Here is a 22,750-nt window from a genome sequence, read left to right as displayed (position 1 = left end):
GAATTACACAACTTGAAGAAAAGTACCACAGGTTTACACCCAAAACGGTTCAAATTCTAATTTATACAACAGTCAAAAAATAGCTAGGTTATTAACTAGTAATTAACTGATGATTTACTTCAAGCCTTCAATCTTCATCATGTAGAAATCGCAAAAACGAAGTACAGTTGATACTTTTGAGAATAACGTGAGTGATACTCAGTAGATACTTTTGAGAATATCGTGAGTGATACTCAGTAGATACTTTTGAGAATATCTTGAGTGATACTCAGTAGATACTTTTGAGAATATCGTGAGTGATACAAACGTAAGATAATAATATTCAGGTCAAGTTTGAACGATAAATTTTCAACAATTGATGACACTGTCGCAGATAATGTGAGTGTAATGATAAGTGTGAGATCGCGGGTACACGGAGAGAAAAGGAGAGTGGAGTTGAGAGAGAAGAAGAGATCCATGAAAGACCACCAAGCAGCAGAGAGATGAAACGATGCGAATCCACGAAATGCAGTGGAGGAGCACGAGCAGATAAGAGCTAGAGAGAGATGTATGAAAAGAAGGAGAGGGATTGATTGGAAAGGGCATGAGGGAGAGAGAGGGTGAAAGGCGGAAAGCAAGAGACTTGCTGTGTGTGTGAACGGAAGTACTCCAACAATTCAGCTCTTGTTCTGATATGCAATTACAAAGTGCCTGGCTAGGTGCTCAGTCTTGGTACGCCCTTGTAGCATGTAGCACAGCACACACACACGGTCGTATCAAATACACGGTAGACCGTATCAAATACACGGTTGTATCAAATACATGGTCGTAACGGTCGTATCAAATACACAGCAGACCGTATCAAATACACGGCAAAACGTATCAAATACACGGCTGTGTCAAGTACACGGTCGTAACGGTAGTATCAAATGCACGGTAGACCTTATCAAATACACGGTAGACCGTATCAAATACACGGTCGTATCAAATACACGGATGTATCAAATACACGGCAGACCGTATCAAATACACGGCTGTATAAAGTACACGGTCGTAACGGTAGTATCAAATACACGGTAGACCGTTTCAAATATACGGCAAAATGTATCAAATACACGGCAGACCGTATCAAATACTCGGTAGACCGTATCAAATACACGGTTGTATCAAATGCTCGACAGACCGTATCAAATACACGGCAAAACGTATCAAATACACAGTTGTATCAAATACATGGCAGACTGTATCAAATACACGGGAGATCGTGGCACACTACACACACGATAATATCAAATACAAGGCAAGACCTCTCATCATAAATTAGCAATAATTAGCAATATTTAGGTAACTGATTGCTCAGTGATCAACCGTGTGAATGACTAAGGGATATTGCAATTTGCAAAGCTATTGATGACCTGATGAGGGGAAAACTGAAGGGGTGGGAAATCTCTGACGGAGCTCTATGACTGGATAGAAGAAAAATAACTGTAAGATAAATATATGGGGAAACACATTTCGAAGAAGCAGGACTGAGATTCATATTGTATAACAACTCACTCCTATCTCATAGAAATGTGTCCAAAAGAGGAACATCAATATTTATCTATAACAAATGTTTCAATTATTAGTGATTTGAGTGTAATATTTTTGTTTTCTATCCAGTTTCTCAACCTTCAAAATTCAAAATTCTTAGTTCCTGTTGTTTTCGAGTGAAAAAGGACTAAATTTCAGAAAAGTGGAATCATAACCTCATTTCGGACTTTTAAAATAATATTATCTAAATTTGGGAGAGAAATAGTACAAGGAGTACCCTTAGTTTTTCTCTCTCATTCAGTGCTTTCTTGTAGAAATTAGAATAATAATAAATAAATAAATCTTCAAATGTTATCAATGTTTTGTTTTATTGAGAATAAAGAGTTTGAATTACAAAAATCTATGGTAAATCGTATAATCTGCATTTGGTTTTTCTTATGCATTCTCAGCAATCTGACTCATCTTTATACAAAGAAGCTAAGAATAGTAGTGGGGGAAGAAACACATAAAGCCGGTGATTTACAGGTGAAAAATGAATGTTTGTGTTGGATGAACAATAATTGAATTGCATGAATGCTATCAAAATAGCCTCTTGCAATGTATCTTACAAAGTTGATCTGAATCATCTTCAATATCTATCCAACCTTATATGTATATATATCTATCTATTAGATATATATATATATATATATATATATATATATATATATATATATATATTATCTATATCTATCCAATATCTTTTATACAAAGAATGATTGTTTGAATGAACAATACTCGAATTGGCTATCAAAATAGTCTCTTGCAACGCATCTTGTCAAGTTGTGATGAGATATTTTGAGATTTTTTCAACATTTTGGGCCTTTTTTTGAGATTTTTTCGCCTTATAAACATTTTTAAATCTCATGAATCTCATGATACAATATCAAATGCACGGCAGACCTTATCAAATACACGGTTGTATCAAGTACACGGTCGTAACGGTAGTATCAAATACACGGTAGACCGTATCAAATAAACTGTCGTATCAAATACACAGTTGTATCAAATACGCGGCAGACTGTATCAAATACACGGTTTTATCAAATACACGGCAGACCGAATCAAATACTCGGCAGACCGTAACAATTACATGGTAGACCGTATCAAATACACGGTAGATCGTATCAAATCCACGCAGACCGTATCAAAACACGGAAAACTGTATCAAATACACGGTAGACTGTATCAAATGCACGGCAGAGCGTATCAAATACACGGTAGACTGTATCAAATATACGGTAGACTGTATCAAATGCACGGCAGACCGTATCAAATACACGGCGAGACCGATCATCATAAATTTAGGTAACTCTTGCGTACCGGTTACTATTGTGATTGTCCTATGATAATCCGTGTGAATGAGTATATAATAGTAAAGAATATTGCAATTTGTAAAGCTTTCGATGAGCGAGAAAACTGAAGGGGTGGAAAATGATTGGAACTCTGACTGAAATGCGGAAAAATTAAAGAATAACTGAGAGGAGGTAGAAATATTGGAGAATATATTTTAAAGAAGTTGCATGTAAGTTGAAATATTGTTATATTACGACTCGCTCCTCTCTCATAGAAATGTGTCCAAAAGAGGAACATTCATTCATCTATATCAAATCTTCAAATTTTATCAATGTAACGCTTCATTGAAAATGAAGAATTTGAATGACATAAATCTATGATGAATCGTATAAATCTGCATTTGGTTTCTTGAATTATGCAAGAAATCATTCATAGCAATCTGACTCATCCTCAATATTTATCCAATTTTTATGCAAAGAAGCTGAAAATGGTAGTGGGAAAAGAACTGAAGGGAAAACAAATACAGCCGGTGATTTACAGGTGAAAAATGAATGATTGTGTTTAATGAACAATAGTCGAATTATGACGTGAATGCTATCAAAATAGTCTCTTGCAATGTATCTTACAAAGTTGATCTGACTTATCTTCAATATCTATCCAACCTTTATACAAAGAAAGATTGTGTTGAATGAACAATACTCGAATTGGCTATCAAAATAGTATCTTGTCAAGTTGTGATGAGATATTTTGAGATTTTTTCAACATTTTGGGTTCCACGCCTTATAAACATTTTCGAATCTCATAAATCTCATGATACAATATCAAGTTAGATTACTCCAGATAGCTTTGATTATGATCAAGCAACATTTTCGAGTGCCACTAGAGAATAACAGAATTAGATGAGTTATCTCTAAGTGGGTAGAACACTCTACACCGCAAGTGATCAAATCTGCTTACTTGGTCTCCCAACAGAGGGTAGATCAACAATGAAGCCTATTGTGCAGTGTTATTGGAGGGGAACACCTCAAGTGGATTGAGAAAAGTGATATGAAAGTGTGAGATCGAGTAGGGTTGAAGCTAAAATAAGAGAAGAACAAGAGAGTTGGGGGAAAGACAGGATGGTCAAGGGCTTTGGAGCTAACAAAAATAATAAATAGGAGAGTTGAGAAGATACAAAATATATAACCAAAATACAAGCATGAATAGGAGGAGATGGTCTTGGGGGAAAATAAGAAGGCAAAGATCCTGGGGGAAAAATTATAGATGAGCAAGGATCATAGAGATTCAGACTCAGATTCACGACTCCCGGTCGTGTGTTAATGAGAAGGATATTTTATATCCTTCTTAGAGAATCGACAATTATTTGTTGAAACACCGCCGATTTATGAAGTTACATCACATTATTATATTATTGTTATTCTAATTGCATTTAATCTTCATTCTCATTGATTAGTTATTTAGTCTATACTTTGTAAAATTCGTTGAATAACCAGCATTATCGTCATTTAATGTAAATTAGTGTATAAGCCAGTAAATATTGTAACATACATAAATAAGGAAATCTAATCTACTCTAATCTATAGAAACGGCAATTGGGTATTGAATCATATGTATCTTATTGATCAAAATTCGGGAGTGAGACAGGTTTGGGCTCAGCTTAACCTGTTGTCCTGTTTTTTATATATTGTTTATTATATTATATCTATTTACTTTCAAGAGCTTCTCGTATTAATAATCAAAGTACTCTGTTTTCAACTTTATTATATTTCTCACACGTTTCGACTATTTATGTATTTTCAAGTGACTCACTTGTGAATGACATTAATGGTCTAAACATGTTGTGAGAAAAAAATGAAATTGAATAAGGGGTAATTCGATTTTTAATTGATCATATTGCATATTTGTGACTGGTAATACATGAATGAAAAGATAGATAAGGAGTCAATCTGTTGGAAAGGAATAAAGAGATCATCATGATGAGTCGAGACAATTAAATGAAGGACGTAGTGAGGAAAAATAGTGATAAGAAGAAAAATTATCTAGCTCATCTATGACTGAATCTAGGCTGCAGTTACAATTATTAGTGAATTTTAAAACTGGAATAGAACAACAAAAATAGATAAGAATGTTACTGAGAAAATTAATGCTTCCTTGACAGTTGGTGACATGAAAAACAATTATCATTTTGGGTAATTGTCAGAGGTGGGCCATCATACTTGCTCGAATTGTTTGAGATTCGTGAGAAGACCCCTTCGTGAGCCACATAACTTCACTTCACTTTATCAGACGACGATCAAATTCAGAAGGGGACACGCTACTCTCAACCACAGCTAGTGCTTCTCCCATTTTCATGAAGAACTGGTTAATTGCGATGCTATTTCGTGTGTAATTGAAAGGCAGGCGTACGTGAAATTAATTATGACCGCGCTGCAACTTAACGGGAAATTAATAAATGCCCTAGCTCACAAAAACGAACGAATTGTGTTTTCATAGACGCCGATAGTACAGAGATTTTAGGAAGTGCTCAGCAAGTAGACTTAATTACAGGTTCACGTAAGTTTTTCTCTAAAAATAAGGCAGCACTCCATAGGAAAGTGGAAAGCTATTTTTAAATTCACAGTTAAAATTGAGTTTATGAAGTAATCGCATGATAATAGAATGTTTGTTATATTAAGTACCGGGATAAATACGAATGTCAGATTTATATTTTTGTAACTTGTGGATGATAAAAACCCCTTATCTACAGGGGAAATGAGTATTGAAATCTCCGATTTAGGAGAAGTGCTGATCAGCAACAAATAGAGATGCAATACAAATTTTCTAATAATCAGGAAAGATTTTGTAAGTAATTTGTGCGGGAAATGCTCAAAAAAGCTTCATACATAGGAGGTGACAAGCTTCAGCAGTAGGCTAATTCTAGTTCAAGTAGTCTAATTCTAGTCCATAAAAAGGAGTACAGAGTTAATTATTTTGAACATCCAGGTTATCAATTTAAATAGGATTCTGAAACCGAGGTAGACAACTAAATTCTAATAAATTAATAATAAAAATGGTATTGAATTGTATTAAGGTGCGTCACGCTTCGATCATGAACGTTACGCGAGATGTTAAGCAAGGGTTCGCTAGAGGTTCGCAATATGTTCGAAGATGATCGGGTGCTTGTATTGTTGACTTCGCTACAACCTAACCTCATACATGTGAAACGTTTTATCCAGCTTATCGGGTGACAAAACTAAATAAAATATCAATTATTGTGACTAGGGGATTGATGGGTAGCCTAAATAATGAATTATGTTTATATAATAAATTGATAATAAGTATTATGTTTATTGCGTTTATGTTGATGTTTTATTACAAAAAAGGTTATGTCTGTTAATGTTTTGCAAGGTGAAAGGCTTGGTTGAAAGTTCGGATTCTTTCTTCTAAATTTTAATATACCTTTTAATATAAGGTAGCTATTATTAAAAATGTTTTTTATAATTTTATATTATTTTATTACGATGATTGAATAATTAATTATTAATTTTGATAATTTTATATGCTAACACAGAGGTCGTAACTGATCTAACAAAAACGTTAACTACGGATGCGCTGATATTGTTAAGTTCGCCCTAGGAACTTGCCAAGCTCGCGCGCGCTCTGTTACCCACTCTGTTCGCGTTCTGCTCTTGCTCCACCTGCGATCATCTTGCGATCTGCTCGTGTAACGTTCGTTTACGGAGCAGAGCGAAAGTCAGTACGCACCTTTAGAAAAAAGGTGTATCAAACAACTTAGTGCATTTTTTTCACTCAGTTTCATTCTCTGAAAGTGCCACAATCTTGAGTTACACACTCCAATTCACGATCGAAAACAAACAAATCATATTGTTAAATTTGAAAATAGATGTGGAAAACATGATTGTGCTAGAACTCACCTATAGTAGTCCTTTTTGCAGAAGATACTGCCATCACGTGCGAAACAGGTGACCTCCTTGTCCAGGGCCCTACGACACTGGGAACACTGTAGACAGGCCGCATGCCATCTGCGATCGACCGCGTACAGGTAGTATCGGTCGCATATGCGACCACCGCACCCCGCACACACGACTAGCTCCTCGTCACCCCCTGGACCCCCTGTGGGGCCTCCCTGCGACTGGTGGTGCTCGGGGGGAGTCGAGGGCGATTGACAGTCGTGGCACTCGGACGATGTGGAGGTTTCTGTCTTGAAGCAAGGCGGTGCGACCGGTGGCGTGTCCAGGTGACATGTGGTTGGCAGATTGGGCGACAGGTCGCGCGACGGGTCGTACGCGGCCGCTAGCATCTGGGGACGCTCCTGTTGCTGCTGCTGCTAAAACACATACAACACAAATATTCTATTAATCTCCACTCACATTTAATTTGAAATTCTCCGATAAAAAAGAAACACACTTTAAATATTCAATGATACAATACAAGAAATATCAAAACAAAAATCCTAAATCCATTAATTTTTTTTCAAATTTATTCAATCCTTGTACAATATTACAAAAATAATCAAATTGACATGTTCAATGTATAAATACAAAAAATCAAAGTACAAAAGAATGTAAAGCTCACAAGACTTGAGTCCGTTCGTGAGCTTGATTAAGAAATATATTAACTTTAATAACTAGAAAATAAAATATAACAAGAATAAAAATAAAAAAAGAGTGAAATACAGTTGAATGTAAGTATACTATTGAAATATAAGTATAACAATGTTCACAGTGACGTTGTGCAGGATAAAAGACGTAAACTAGACAGCACAGCAACAAGATAAAAAAGTGTAATCTCTATGAAAAAAGAAATTTGTATTTGAAAAAGAAAATATTATGAACGATTTATAGGATTTGTATCAGTGGAGAAACAGTGATAGAAGTTCAACCAACAAAGCTAATGTATTATATTACCAAAGATGTCAGTGGATTTATTAATCCATAAGATGGTATCTTTCTTCAATTTACTTGGCGGAGAATTTGCAAGCAATTCCTGGGGAACGATATTTACAAGCTTTTCACACCTGTAGGGAAATTGCATCCTACAGACACTCAGATTTGTTCCAATTAGGTTGGAAGTTCTAAAAATTCGACGTATATCATATGGATTAACCCGGATATTGAAGAGATTCTTATTTTTTATTATATATAGTGTTATGTTTTTTAAATAGAGTTGTTTGATTGATAGTATTTTGCTCTCCTGAAAAGTATCCTAGTCGGGTATAGCCTTGGCTTGTTGAGTGCAGCTTTTATTATATGCTTTTGCAGGTTGAAGACCCTACTAATATGTCTTTCTGCTCCACCTCCCCAAACTCTTATCCCATATTGCAGCACAGATTGTGCATAAGCAAAATATCTCATTTTGGCAAGCTGTGGCAGTTTAAGAAGGCTTAATCTATAGAATTTAATTATTAGAAATTTGATCTTTTGGCATAATGATTGAATATGAGAATCCCATCTTAAGTGCTGGTCAATCATTACTCCCAAATATTTAACAAACTTTGAGTTATCTAGTAAAGGACAGTTGCAGCTTGAAACTTGGGAACCCAATTTATCACAATCATACTTGTGAATTCATCAAACTACTAATGTATACTCCAAACAATATACAAATCGATACACTCATCAATATCCTCCAGTTTGGAATTAACCTTATAATCTATCAATTGTTGAATATTCCCTATTTTACTATAATTTATTATTCGATTCTTCTATCCTTCTATCCATTTCAACTAACGTCAAAATGATTTTTTGAGATTGTTCTCATGTTTATTTGATTGTATAGGAGCATTTTGCTGAATTTGCTGAATTTGCTCTATTTTGAAGACTTCTCTTGACAAGCTACGGTATCTGATAAGGATTTTTTGGAAACTTGAAGTTTTTTATATACTGACTGCTCTCAAAATGTCTGATAAGTAAAGGTAACATTCAAATTTTATGTTCAGAATATACTGTTTATTGAAAGTACCATCTTAAATAAAGGTGAACTTTTTAAATTGTTCGGACTAAAATTATCAGGTTCTCTCGAGACGTTTTTGTGCTCATATTTATGTGCTGATTGATTCCAATTTAAAGATTCCAATAGACTGTTTTGAAACGTAAGGAGCTGAGCAACAGAAATGAATTAAATAATATAAATAATGGTTGCAATTTATTATTACTAATATATAACTAATTGATTTAGTAATTAATGGATTGAAAGATTTAATTGTATAACTATTTGATCTAGGCCCGGTTGCACAAAAGCCGGTTAAATAACCGTGATTTATTTTACGAGAACAAATCAGAGAAGGTATTTTGATGAGACGGCTTCTGAAATCAATCAGTACATAAATATGAGCACAAAAACCGTCTCGAGAGAACCTGATAATTTTATTTAAATTAAAAGATGTTACTGTTTCTCACCATCACCTGAATCCGTTGCAATCTCTTGAATCACTCACTATTAATCACTATACTTGAGGAGATATCAAGCAGTTCTAACAAAATAATGGATCTTAAACATTTCCTGAAATAGCTACAACTCAATCAAAACGACAATCGCATTGAACAGCTTCTATATTGATAAGATTATCATGGATGTAAAGACAGAATCAATTCTATGATAAAGAGTTTTCGGATCTATTCTTCAAAATACTGTGAGAAAAAGCTTAATATCATCCAGCTAAGCTTTATCTTCATTCGAATATTTTCTAGGATAATGACTTTGTCATTCGAAGAATAGTGTGTTTTTTTCCTGAAAATTATATTTTATTTTCGTATTAGTTGCCTATAGTTACAAGTATTATGCAGTATGAATAAATAAATTCAAATTATTTACAGTGATTTCATCAGGTTATTTAACATGTTTCCTCATTGTTTACTAAGTAAGTCTGAGTTTCTTTTCAAGTTTTAAAATGATCAATAATCAATACAGTATCTTCCAGTTATCAGTGATGATTTAGTGAAATATTTTTATCTAATTTGGTTTTCAACTTATCTAAATTCTGAATTGCTAGTTTGAATATATTCCGGACTCAAAATTGGACAAAACATAAAAAATTGTCAGTGATAAACATAGCTACCTAACAATTTCTTTCCGAGTTAGGGAAAGGAAGAGTTTTGGGCCTAATGTTCCTCTCCCAATCCTTTCCCAGGATAGTTGAGAATGATATTGTATCTATCATTGTATAAATAAATATACTACGAAATAGCAGAATAATAAGAGTAAATGTTTCTATTATTATTGATAGCATATTGCATGGAAAAAATAATATAATGGCATAAGTAAATACTATCCTAAACACTCGGCTAATCCACAGGAAAGAAAGGATCCTACTCAGTTGCTCATCAAAGTTTATACGCAAGCTACAAAACATAAAAGACAAGAACGTAATCTGTTGAATATCCAGTTACCAAGCACAGTAGTTAATCTTGACTTTATCAGAGTTTGGACACAACAGGAATCATCAGAGCATAGAAGTGAGCATAGTGACGAACATACACGTTATCAGCTAGCTGGATGCCAGCAAAATAATATGCAGTGTTAACAACATACGGGTGAAGCTCTACTATCAGACTTCCATCTCGATTATTACTGGTCAAGAACAGGATGAAATCATGAGGATGTGAGAGAGGTTAGGAATAGAATGACCACAGAACAAGGAGAGTTTAGTGAGAGAGCACACACCACACAGAGAAAGAAACGAATGGAGTGAGATAGGGTAGAGAAGGAACTAGAAGAGGAAGAAATTATGTAGCCTATCATCTGATTCAGAATATTTACCCAGCGTATCCCACAGTGTGGTAACCTGACGGTAAATGATACCAGCGGAAGGTAAATACCATCCTGAAGCCAGTAATCATAGGGTGCAACGCGTTTTTGCCTCATTACGTGGACATTTCGAATGCACGTCCCTCTCGGGATAGTTCCTTGCCGGGGTAATAATTGGACCATCGAGATGGATTGCATTCGACTGCATAGTGCATTAAGGCCTGCAATTGCAGTTGTGCAGTCAGTGCAGCGTCCTAGAATCGTGATCATGCAGACCAACTGTTATTTCATATCTCGAACGTGAAATGTAACGACGGTGGTGTTCTTGGTCGCATTTTTCGCCGATAATTTCGCTGGGATTGTTTCAGATCTAGTTTCCAAGGAGAGTTTTCCCAACGATCGTGATAAGATATTCTCAGGGTAGGTATTTTAAATGTGGCACTGGAGAACAGTTATTCAGTATAAAGAACAACATGGTAATAGAGAAGGGAAATCATTCATTTTTTTCAATAATTAAAAAATGAATCTAAACACTTGAAAATGCACTGTTCATTAATAATTTTATTAATAAACGAAAATCCAAATTGAATGCATAAAATCACTTGAATGAAGGCAATATCTCAGTAATTTTTGTGTAGTTGAGAAGTTCATATTATGGTAATTATTCATATTATTCTAATTTTTTTTTTATTCTAATTTTTACAAGAAAGCACTGAATGGGAGAGAAAAGCTAAGGATTCTCCTCGTACTATTTCTCCTTGATATTAAATAGAAGACTAAGAAATTGTCAAAAACCACTGATTTTATTGATAGTTAGAGAGACCGGTTACGGTTGTTACACCATTGTCAATCTCTGTTAAACTCAGAGTTTAGGTTTTGAGTTAATCAGAGATTGACAATGGTGTAACAACCGAATCCGGTCTTTCTAACTATCAATAAAATCTGTGGTTTTTGACAATTTCTTAGTCTTCTTATTTAATATTTAATACCTCAGTATTTTTCAATTGGTGAATTGTTAGTATTGAATTGAATAATAAAAAAAAATTACAAATCTTATGAAATTTCTCGATCAAAGTCGGATTATTCGATTCTCTAAACTTGAAAATCTGTAGTAAGCTCATCTAAATACTGAAAATAATAATAATATTGTTTTTATTAGATGAATATACTAATTATTGTTATCGTTTTTCACATATTTTAGTCAAGAATGATTTCAAAATCTAGTGACTTGGAATAACTTTAGAAAGCATTGCAATTTTTTGGAATATTGTTGACTAACTAGCAATAGAGCAAATTAGCTTTTCATTCAATGCTCTGTTCTTATCCTTCAACTGATCTGTTATGATAAACTAACTGTTAGAATATTTAATAACTAACTTTTATAATATAAAACAACTAACTGTTATAATATTAAATAACTGTTATAATAATAAATAACTCACAGTTATAATAAAACTATCGATGTTTTCATCTGTAATTTAGTGAAAAATTAGAGTCTGTTCCAATCAATCTCCGATTAACCCTTGTTAATCAAGTCCTATTGATCAACTCCTATTAAGATCAACTCCTGGTTAAACATACGTTTATAAAATTTAAACCGAGGTTAAGTGATGTCATCCGACAGAACCAATTTCACACGAACCAATCAACAAATCAGACAACGACGTCATTTAACGGCGGCTGAGTTTAATAGACCCACGTGCAACCGAACCCTAGCCTTTCCCACATCCAACATTATTTTAATAATTATTATCATTATTTAACGAAAATCCAGATTTTTTCAACTAAAATTTATTATTTGAGTTTATCAGAGATTGACAATGGTGTAACAACCGTAACCAATCTTTCTAAGTATCAATAAATGAGTAATTTTTGACAATTTCTTAGTATTTTTATTTAATACTCTATTATCAGTAATATAACGGCATAATCCTACCTGCAAACCTTCGTGCGAGGAGCCTTCATCGAAAATGAAGTCAACTGATTCAGTTCTCATGTTTAGTTAGAAATATAGTTTCCGAAGTCGGAGTTCTGAGGAACTTACGCATGCAACGTGGGAATGCCGGAAATAGGTTCGTATGAGAATACCGTTACTACCAATTTCATTCATAGTGGTGGAGTTATGAATGAAATTTCCTAGTAAAGGATTAAGGGCAAGTTGGTGAATGGAAGGAGAGCGGTTATGCGCTCAAATGAACGCAGACAATGAATGACGAGTTTGGCTGGACAAATTCGAAGACAGTGACAGTGTTTACGAGAGAGTAAACACTATGAGAGAGTGTGTGAGTGGAGCGTGTGCTGATCGGGGGAGGAAGGTGTTACTAAAATAATGGACGGATAGTTTAGCGAAAAAGCAGAATCATTGTGTTGAAGAGATTGGCAGCATATCGTTCCCGTGACAGTAGGGCTTTTACGTTCTAACGCTGTCAAAGGCTTTGTCAAGATGCAGGTAGAGTAGAATTGAGTTGGCAACTTTTTGCCACTGTTCCTCCTTTTTTCGATGAGATCATCCATCCTGCTTCCACTCGGCTGCTAGTGTCTATCAAGACCTCCCCCAACTGCCAAATGGAAACGTCTTGACGCCAGCGGTTATTAATCTTCACCTTTTGATACCACCTCACCTTTCAATGGACTGTCTGTGTAAATCAGCAGCCTCCAAAACTCAGCGGGGACCAATCTTTCCTCACCTGGAGGTGGACTATCCATCAATTCTTCGAATCTATTTTTTCAACTCTAGAGATAAATCCACAGAACCAAACTTTCCAAACGCTGGTTTATATAATTAATATCGGGGTACCGAGCTTCGCTCGTTACACTACTGCACTGTAATGAAGTCTGCGTTATAATGGCAGTGGAGAAAGATAGGAGAACAACGTTGCCGATCCTCTGTCTTGTCCTAAAGAAGCTGTCTTGTCCTCGCCTTCTATAGACGGTAGCTGATATAGGATTATTGATGAGATATTAACTGTTCATTCTTGTTTAAAATATCAAATATCAGGGCACCGAGCTTCGCTCGTTATTTTTATTTATTGATAAACGGAACACAATTCTCTAAAACGATCGTGTTTATATTTCACAGCTAACTATAATCATAGAGAAACAATAGCGTAAGTAGATATCCCATGGTATAGGGCGTTTATGTCGCAACTTTTACTGACATCTCAAGCCGATTACTGTCGATTATTGTCGAATTTTACTGTTTCGTTGGGGTGAGAGTGTATGAACGGCACAATATGAGAGACTACCAGTGTCACACAGCTTCACGGGAAAAAATAACATGAACTATCGGCTTGAGATAGCAGTAAAAGTTGCGACATAAACGCCCTATACCAGGAGATATCTAGGCTACTTACGCTATTGTTTCTCTATGCTATAATATAGTTATGTATCATATCATCTTATGAATTTCGGGGATGCGATATTTTGATTTTTCACATACTCACTCGCTCACTCACTTTTTTACTATCCACAGCTGTTTCAGCCAAGGATGAATTATCCTTTTAATGTCGTTCAGCGAGTTTTCCCAAGGATGAGACCTAGTGCAATCGAATTTTCATATCATAAACCTACTATGATCCAAATTTCGTGATAATCGTTAGAGCCGTTTTCGAGATCCGTTGAACATAAATATCCAGATATAAAAATAATCAGATATAAAAATACAGAAATTGTTCGCTATGATAGGATAATAAAAAGAGATTTTTCTCCTTGAACAACCTCAGTTGATTATTAGTATCAAAGCCATAGTACTAAACTCTCTATTCACAATAATTGAATGATGAGAGTTTTCATATGTTCTTATTTTTGTATTCTACCTGAAAAAAACATTTGGCTAGTCGAATATTGAGAAGCAACACATCGACCCGAGTCTGCTAGATAAGTTAATAAAAATATCATGACGATTGCCATGACTAATCAGTGAAAGTTGCATCATAAGCAATAATGTGTAGTATTGTGACTAAACGTGACTAGTCTTGGCTTAGGCTAGTCACACACCGATTAGTCAAGACAAGACTAGTCACGTTTAGTCACGCAATACTCCACATTATTGCTTATGGTGTCATGTCTAATTGCAATGGTTCGAATCCCAGCCCGGGTAAGATATTTTTCTCAGGCCACTCCCGTGTTTCGGATGGACACGTTAACACGTAGGTCCAGGCTGCCTAAAAAGCAGTCGTTAGGTCAGAGGCCCTGATATTGATCAGTTGCGACCTGAAAACTCTGACACCAGACCTGAGCCAGCCTGGTCACACGATATTATTATTTATGACTAATTGGTGTGTGACCAGCCAGCTAGTCAAGACAAGACAAGACATGATCAGACAAGTTTAGTCACAATACTTCACATTGTTGCTTATGACGCAAGTCACACTGATTAGTCATTGCAATTATTTATTTATTTATTAGAAATTTCTATTTGCAGAGCTCAAATGTAGATTGAAAGCTTTTTCTCTGGCTGCTTTCATTTCATTTGCTTGTTTCATTGCTTTTTTTTCTTATTTTGTTATCATTTGTATTTGTTGGCTGTGTTTGGTTATAGTGTTAGTGTTATTGTCTTATTGTTATAGTTATTATTCTATTGTTGCGCTTGCTGCTATTGAATTACTGTGTTTCCTTTGCTATTGCTAAAAATATGTTGTTTGCAATTGCTTCAAGTTGTTGAATTTGCGCTGATAGTTTCTAATGCATATTTGTATATTTCATTCATATTACTGTTATTAGTTGTTATACTTCTGAATGATTGCTAAGTTACTTATTTGATTATATGTTATGTATCTCATATTTATATTTATATTTGTCTTGCTATTTTTGTCTTATTCTCAAGATAGAAATCATTCCTCAGATTAATGTAATTCATATAACTAGAAATTTCGTTATTTGCCTGATTGGACAGCGACTCTATATCAACAATATTTGACATCTCTTTCGCGGTTCGGAGACGAAATAAAACACGAAACCAGAGATAAAAATGTAATTTAATATGGAAGTAGTAGACGGGTAAACAAGCTGGAAAGAAAGACACAGCTAGTATTTTCCGCGCTCGATGACAATCTTCGAGAGGGTCGCTCTAATCCGCTTAGTGGATGCCCTGCTCACCAGCAACCACACAAGAAGGTCTTGTTCTTACATTTCCAAAGCCTCAAAACAGAAATAAGAACGCCTGTATCTGGCGCCAACGAAATCTTAATACCTTCTTAAGCACTTCAAAATTAAATAAACATCGAGATACTGGGGAAAAAATGCGTGTAAAAGGCGAGAGATAGTGGACGGGAGCACTATCACCAAAATCTGGTCGAATATCACGGGAGCCGATTAGTTACATTATTCTCATGGGAGTTAACTGCTCACTGCTCTCAAGAATATTTCCTAAAAGTTGGTTCCTATATTAGAAAGTTTGCGTATATTTCTTGCATTCAGCTGGAGTTTTTCCTTATTTTGTTGAATAGCTCGTCCTGATAAAGTAGTTCTCCTTCTCATGCTCATGATTTCCTTATGCTTCAAACATAACAACATGTGTACTCAACTTCCATTTATTTTTGTCAATTTACTTAACTCTTTATCCATTTATTCACCATTTACTGTACTTCTTATACTCAATCATCTAGAATAGAATAGAATAGAATAGAATTCTTTATTGTCGTTAAACACATAGTGCAATAGACATAGTCATCAGGAAACATAAAACAATACAACAGTCACACAGACAAATACAATATAAAGCGTTTCACAGAAGTCAATATGGAGTCGGAACACATATCACAATAAACTTCAACAAAAAATGAGTTCTATATATAAATGATACATGAATAGATATAGCCTATGAATATATTTAAACAGTGGAATAAATCATAAAAAAGAAAGGCTCTCCATACTCAAATCATTCCATTCTTGGAGTGAATATTCTACTCTCATATTCCTCAGCATATTCTTCCTCTCATTAAGATTTTCAACCAAAAGACCTATCCTTAAATTTTATACTTTCAACCAAAAGACCTATCCTTAAATTTATACTTTTATTCAAATAGATAATTTTAGATTCTCAAACTAATGATTTTTCTTCGCATGACGCTTTTATTCCACTCTTTAATTGAAAGACTCATGCTTGAGTCTTACTTAAACTAATACTCATTATATTAACATTATCAACTCTCACTTGAATTACTAAGGGCCGTTTGCACAGTCAAAGCTTAAACTCGATTTAATCAGCTGGTGGCTTAAACTCAAAATGAAACAAAACACATTATAACAAACTGGACATGATACGGATTTAATCCAGTTTAAAATGAAATTGATATTTAAAATGAATAAGATAATTTTTTATTACCAATAAACATAGGCTACACAGTGCAGTAATAGGCAAAAGTTAAACTGTCACTGTGCAAATTCTCGTAAATTTTCTTTATGAAAGAAACATTTTTGCTTGTTATTCCCCTTTTACCAGGAATCGTATACAATAGAGAGTATCACATAGTGACCGTTGCACAAAAGCCGGTTAAATTTTAATCGTGATTAATTTCACGAGAATCAATCGGAGAAGCCTCTTTTTCGAGAAAGCCTTCTTCAATCGGTTGACGTGGAATCAATCGCGATTAAAATTTATCTTGTTTTTGTCTAACCTGGCCATAGAGTGTCACAGAGAGTATTAGAGAGAGGGATTGGGGATCACATAGATTGTGAATGCAATAGCACGATAAAGCCAGTCTGCTTTAATCATCAGCAGCCAGTCTCCTTAACTCATTATAAATGTGTTAATATCATATAATAATATGATAATTTATATTATTATGTTCACATTGAGACGAAACAAGCACGTGTAAACATATTTAATATGAATTAGACATGACTCCATAAGCAACTATGTGAAGTATTATGACTAAACGTGACTAGTCTTGTCTTGACTAATCGGTGTGTAACGAGCCTAAGCGTTGTTTTCAGTTCGGGAACTGAGGAATTATTATTTCTGTCTTGTAAATGAGCGTTGGTTGCCTCTAGAATCTGAAAGACATGTCATCCAATTACTCATTTCTGAATCTGCAAGGCAGAGCACAAAAGCCGGTTAAATTTCAATCGTGATTAATTTCATAGAAGCAATCAGAGAAGGTGTTTTTGAAAAGACGGCTTCACTACAGTTTTAGGTGGGTTCCGAACAGCAGTTGAGAGTGGAGAATGATTAAGGAAATTATGAAGCCAGCAATTCTAAGCTTAATGAATGGATTATCAACCTGCCCATTGACGTTGATTTCGATATTCGTTCCAGATGCCTTATAAATGTTAGGTTTAGATTCCAGATGCACTATAAATGTTAGATATAGATTATGACGTTCTGTTTATCACCTGTCTGAACACTTCATGATGGGGCGGAGATAGAAGTGCGGTACAAATGCTTTCAAATAGTCGGTACAATAAGAGGTGAGCATGCGCAAGTAATTCGACAAGGCTTTTTAAAAAAATTTCCGCTCATTTTAATTAAGTTCGAGCAGAGGTCTTGAGGCAGCCCCGGCGGAGCTGTTGTAAATTTCCCGGGACACTTTGGAAAGGCCGGCTAGACCAAGTGAATAAATTACATGGATATTAAACGCATTTTATGCGGTGCGTTTTTTTAATGCTCAAACCGTAAACTGTTTTATTGATTTACAAGCGCTGGGCATTATTATATCCGCATGCTTCTGTGGCCAGTATCGTAAATCATAGTTTAATCATCAGACGTAGGGTCGTAGCGAAATAGACTGCGGTAAAGGCGACTGATAAGCCAAACGCTTGTCGACTTTTTTGCGGTATCAATTTTTGCGGGCTAGATTAATATGAGGTGGAAAAAATTGTGAAAGCGAAGTTAAAAAAAGTGAATTGAAAATGTTGGATAGAGCTGGTGGCTGGAAAGGAAAAAGTGCAATTTATCAAAGTAAATCAGGCTCTAGTGCAAATTAGTTTTCTGAAAATTGGTATTTATTATTAGAAGGAGAAAATAAATTATAATGAAGAAGAAGGAGGAGGAAAGGGTACAGCGTTTATCTTGAGTACCAGTGTTTTTTCAAGAATTGGAAAACTTGAAAGTTGAAGTCATTCAATCAAGCAATGTGATCCATTCATAAAGTAAAAGCTAAAGGCATAAAGTAATTTCATAGTGTAGCTCAATCCATGTACTAGGTCTAAAGAGAGTGAAATGGATTCTAATTGCAAATTGAGATTAATTCCCAGAGAAATGCAAAAATTTCCCTCACAAAGGCCCAGTTGCACGAAAGCCGGTTAAATTTTAATCCTGATTAACTTCACGTGAACCAAATCAGAAAAGACCATTACAAAAAGATGGATCAACTAGAATTAATCAGGATTGAAAATAACCCGGCTTTTTTGCAACCGGCACTAAGTACCTGATTGAATGATTACAAAAGTTCAACAGCTGTGTCATAATTTTGACACAGTCCCACACACATGAACTCGCTCACTCACTTCCATCACCAACAGACGACGAAATAATTACTGTCATCTGTTTTTCCAAGGATGGATAATAATTATCCTTTTAATGTCCTTCAGCGAGTTTTCCCAGGGATGAGACCTAGTGCAATCGAATCTTTATATTATAAACCTACTATGTACTGAAAGCCGTTATCGAGATCCGGTGAAATACAAACATATAAACATTTAAACATCTAAACATCTAAACATCCAAACATCTAAACATATAAACAGAAGTTGCTCGTTCAATAGTATAAGATTGAATTTCAATTTTAAACAGTGAGTAAATATGTCATATTATAGATTATTTTACAGAAAAAATAGTTTGAAAGAAGTTCTGGAAACTAGATGAAACATCGTGATGGACCAAAAATTCAAGGCGTGTTCTATTTTCATTTCACAGTCTCCCACAATCATGTCTTTCCACGTAGAATTCATATGTTTTTCAAAGGTCGTGCATTGAAGGATTGGAGTTAACCCGGGGAAATTCTATAGAGCTTCACTCAAGAGTTAACAGCTTCAAACCTAGTCCCAAATTCTTTTCAAAATAGCAGCCCTGTCATTCTCCTCCTATACTTTACCAAGAACCACCTTTTCATTCCAGGACCGTAAACTACTACTTCACACGCCTCTCGACAACCTGACTGACTCTCATTCAAACACTGAAATATGGAGTGGCGACGTAAAAGTTGGAGTTAGGGAGCGAAGCCTGCTATGTTTTGCAAGGAAATTACGAGTCATTGCGAGGTGATTCGGCAATAGAAACGTGTCCAACATCCAGAAAACATCTGAAGGGCCCATATTCTACAAGAAGACGATGATTTATGACGTATTATGGATTGAGTTCATTCATAGATGAGGTGGAGTTTATTGAATAGATGATTGAAAACTGATTACTGGAGCAGAACTGTACGAACAGTGAATTTAGAGTCGAGGATATCTACACCCAAGTAGACATCCATATTGATCAAATTTCCAACACGCAGATCGAATCAAGAATACTAGTAGTTCTGTGAACAGTAGTCCTCGCGCTCAGTAAGTTACATTTACCTGTTGTAAATGCAAATAAAAATCTTGTACCCTTTTTAACATGATAATTCAAAAAAAGGGTACTAAGATTTGTATTTTTATTTCTATTTATATTACAAGTAGCCCTATAGAGAAAAGAGACAATTGACCTGCTGTTATGTTTTCTCAAACATTAATAAATAGTTTAAAATGTCTAGAAAAAATCCTAAATAAACATAGAGCTTTCTGTCCTATTGCACCGTGACATGTTGTCCCGGAATGAGAGTGTGAGCGCTGTTATCAGGTCTGGCTGCAACTGTCTACAACGTTGATGGAAAGATACATTTTCAAGATATTCGATGTTTTTGAACGGGTAGTATTATAGTCCACTAAATGCACAAACATCTATTTATTTTCTAAACATTTTTGTCATATCCTCTATACCTATTGTACTAGGTATAGCCGAATATATGAATAATAGTGCTAATAAGAAATGTTAATCATTAATCTACCAATAACTAGTGATTCTGTGAACAGTGACCTCACGTTTTTAATTCACAAGCAAATGGTATCACCTGTTCACCAGCTCCTCGCAAACAACTGTGTAATGCATGCAATGGATAATCCACTTGTCAGCTGAATGATTGTGAAAATTCTATAGTCTGATTAATTCTATCTTCAGAGTAGATCCTATTATATTAAGCGAGCGATTTCTCTATTTATATATGGTTATTTTTATATCTGGTAATTTTCATATCTGGCCATTTTTATATCTGGTTATTTATGTTTAACGGATCTCGAAAACGGCTCTAATGATTTTCACGAAATTTGGAACATAGTAGGTTTATGATATAAAAATCAGGTGTGGTGCACTCACACAAATTTCCTTGCCGTTAAGAAAATTTACCACCTGACGCTCGTGTTCACGCGCATCTCAAGTAGTCTACTATTCAAAAATCCAAGCCAGCTGGTGACAGGACAATAAAGCTGGAGATATACGAAGTCTGCTATCTCTTCATAGTGAATGATTTAATAGATCAACTGTTTGCAATTGAAAAATAATCACATCTTCTCGAATTTCGAGCTTATTTTAAATTTTAGGTGAAAATGTTACTGGGCATTAATTGTAGAGATTTTCATGCTCAATCTTTTCCACTTGTAATTTTTTGTTTAAATTGTATCTCAAGCCTGATAATTTGGAATCTAAAATCAAACTTTGCATAGATGGGGCCGAGCTCCTGGAGTTTTTACAGATATGGGACTTGTGGCAATTGTTAGCGCTTATCAATGACTATTTTAGGTATAAATTTGATTAGAATGGTTGGAACCGTTTTCGAGAAATTCGCGAAAAACCCTGTTTTAACAACATTTTCACCATCTTATCCGCATCTTGAATTGCATTAGATCGAAATTGTTCGTGTCGGATCCTTATATTGTAAGGATCTTAAGTTCCAAATTTCAAGTCATTCCGTTAATTGGGAGATGAGATATTGTGTACTCAGACGCATATACATACACACACACACACACACACCACACCACACACACACACACACACACACACACACACCACACACACACACACACACACACACACACAACAACACACACACACACACACACACACACACACACACACAACACACACACACACACACACACACACCACACACACACACACAACACACACACACACACACACACCACACACACACACCACACACACACACACACACACACACACACACACACACCAACACACACACACACACACACACACACACACACACACACACCACACACCACACACACACACACACACACACACACACATATATATATATATATATATACAGACCAATACCCAAACACCACTTTCTTGGACTCAGGGGACCTTGAAACTTATAGAAATTTCGAAATTGGGGTACCTTAACTTTTTTCGGAAAGCAATACTTTCCTTACCTATGGTAATAGGGCAAGGAAAGTAAAAATTCGATTGCACTAGGTCTCATCCTTGGGAAAACTCGCTGAACGACATTAAAAGGATAATTCATCCTTGGCTGAAACAGCTGTGGATAGTAAAAAAAGTGAGTGAGCGAGTGAGTATGTGAAAACTCAAAATATCGTATCCCCGAAATTCATAAGATGATATATAGCTAGCTGTGAAATATAAACATTTTAGAAAATTGTGTTCTGTTTATCAATAAATAAAAATAACGAGCGAAGCTCGGTAGCCCGATATTTGATATTTTAAACGAGAATGAACAGTTAATATTACATCAATAATCCTGTATCAGCTACTTCTCTCCACTGACATTATAACGAGGAATTTACTACAGTGTAGTGTAACGCTTGCATTATCTTGCCAACGATTCTACCCACCCTCACGAGAGACATGACGAAGAATAATAGGAAAGTGACGTTTATTATGTTAGTATGCATGATGTTACAAGATCAAAATGATTATAATTATTACGAGCAGAGCAGCCTGCCAAACACACACTAATCGAAAGCGTTGCTCAGTGTGGCTGCCAATCGTCTTATCTTATTCCCATTTTATTTCTTATTTTACGATTGTTGCGGTGAGGAAACCTAGCCGGAAGTTCTCGCGGAAAAAGGTCACCGCTCCGCCCACCCCTAACCGCTTCCGCTGCCACTTTGGTCCGCGCGTTTCGAATAATGGATTATCAAACAC

General features: G+C 35.3%; 1 protein-coding gene across 3 annotated transcripts in view; it reads right to left on the bottom strand.

Moving 5' to 3' along the window:
* LOC111059298 (protein apterous) overlaps positions 1 to 22,750 on the bottom strand; it is a 181,002-nt gene that overhangs the window by 118,581 nt on the left and 39,671 nt on the right. The window contains exons 1-2 of one of the 3 annotated variants that reach the window (XM_039431541.1): positions 9,246 to 9,325; positions 6,762 to 7,174 (exon numbers count right to left, since the gene is read on the bottom strand). In XM_039431541.1, the coding sequence (XP_039287475.1) occupies positions 6,762 to 7,174; positions 9,246 to 9,248 (416 nt within the window). In that variant the 5' untranslated portion in view covers positions 9,249 to 9,325. Of the gene's footprint in view, positions 1 to 6,761; positions 7,175 to 9,245; positions 9,326 to 22,750 lie in introns of those variants that run through there. The other 2 variants (XM_039431538.1, XM_039431540.1) reach the window with 2 other exon arrangements.

Source organism: Nilaparvata lugens, chromosome 6, assembly GCF_014356525.2.
Source record: "Nilaparvata lugens isolate BPH chromosome 6, ASM1435652v1, whole genome shotgun sequence".
Lineage (NCBI taxonomy): Eukaryota > Metazoa > Arthropoda > Insecta > Hemiptera > Delphacidae > Nilaparvata > Nilaparvata lugens.
Note: the sequence above shows the minus strand (reverse complement) of the source record. Positions and strands in the feature narration are given on the sequence as shown.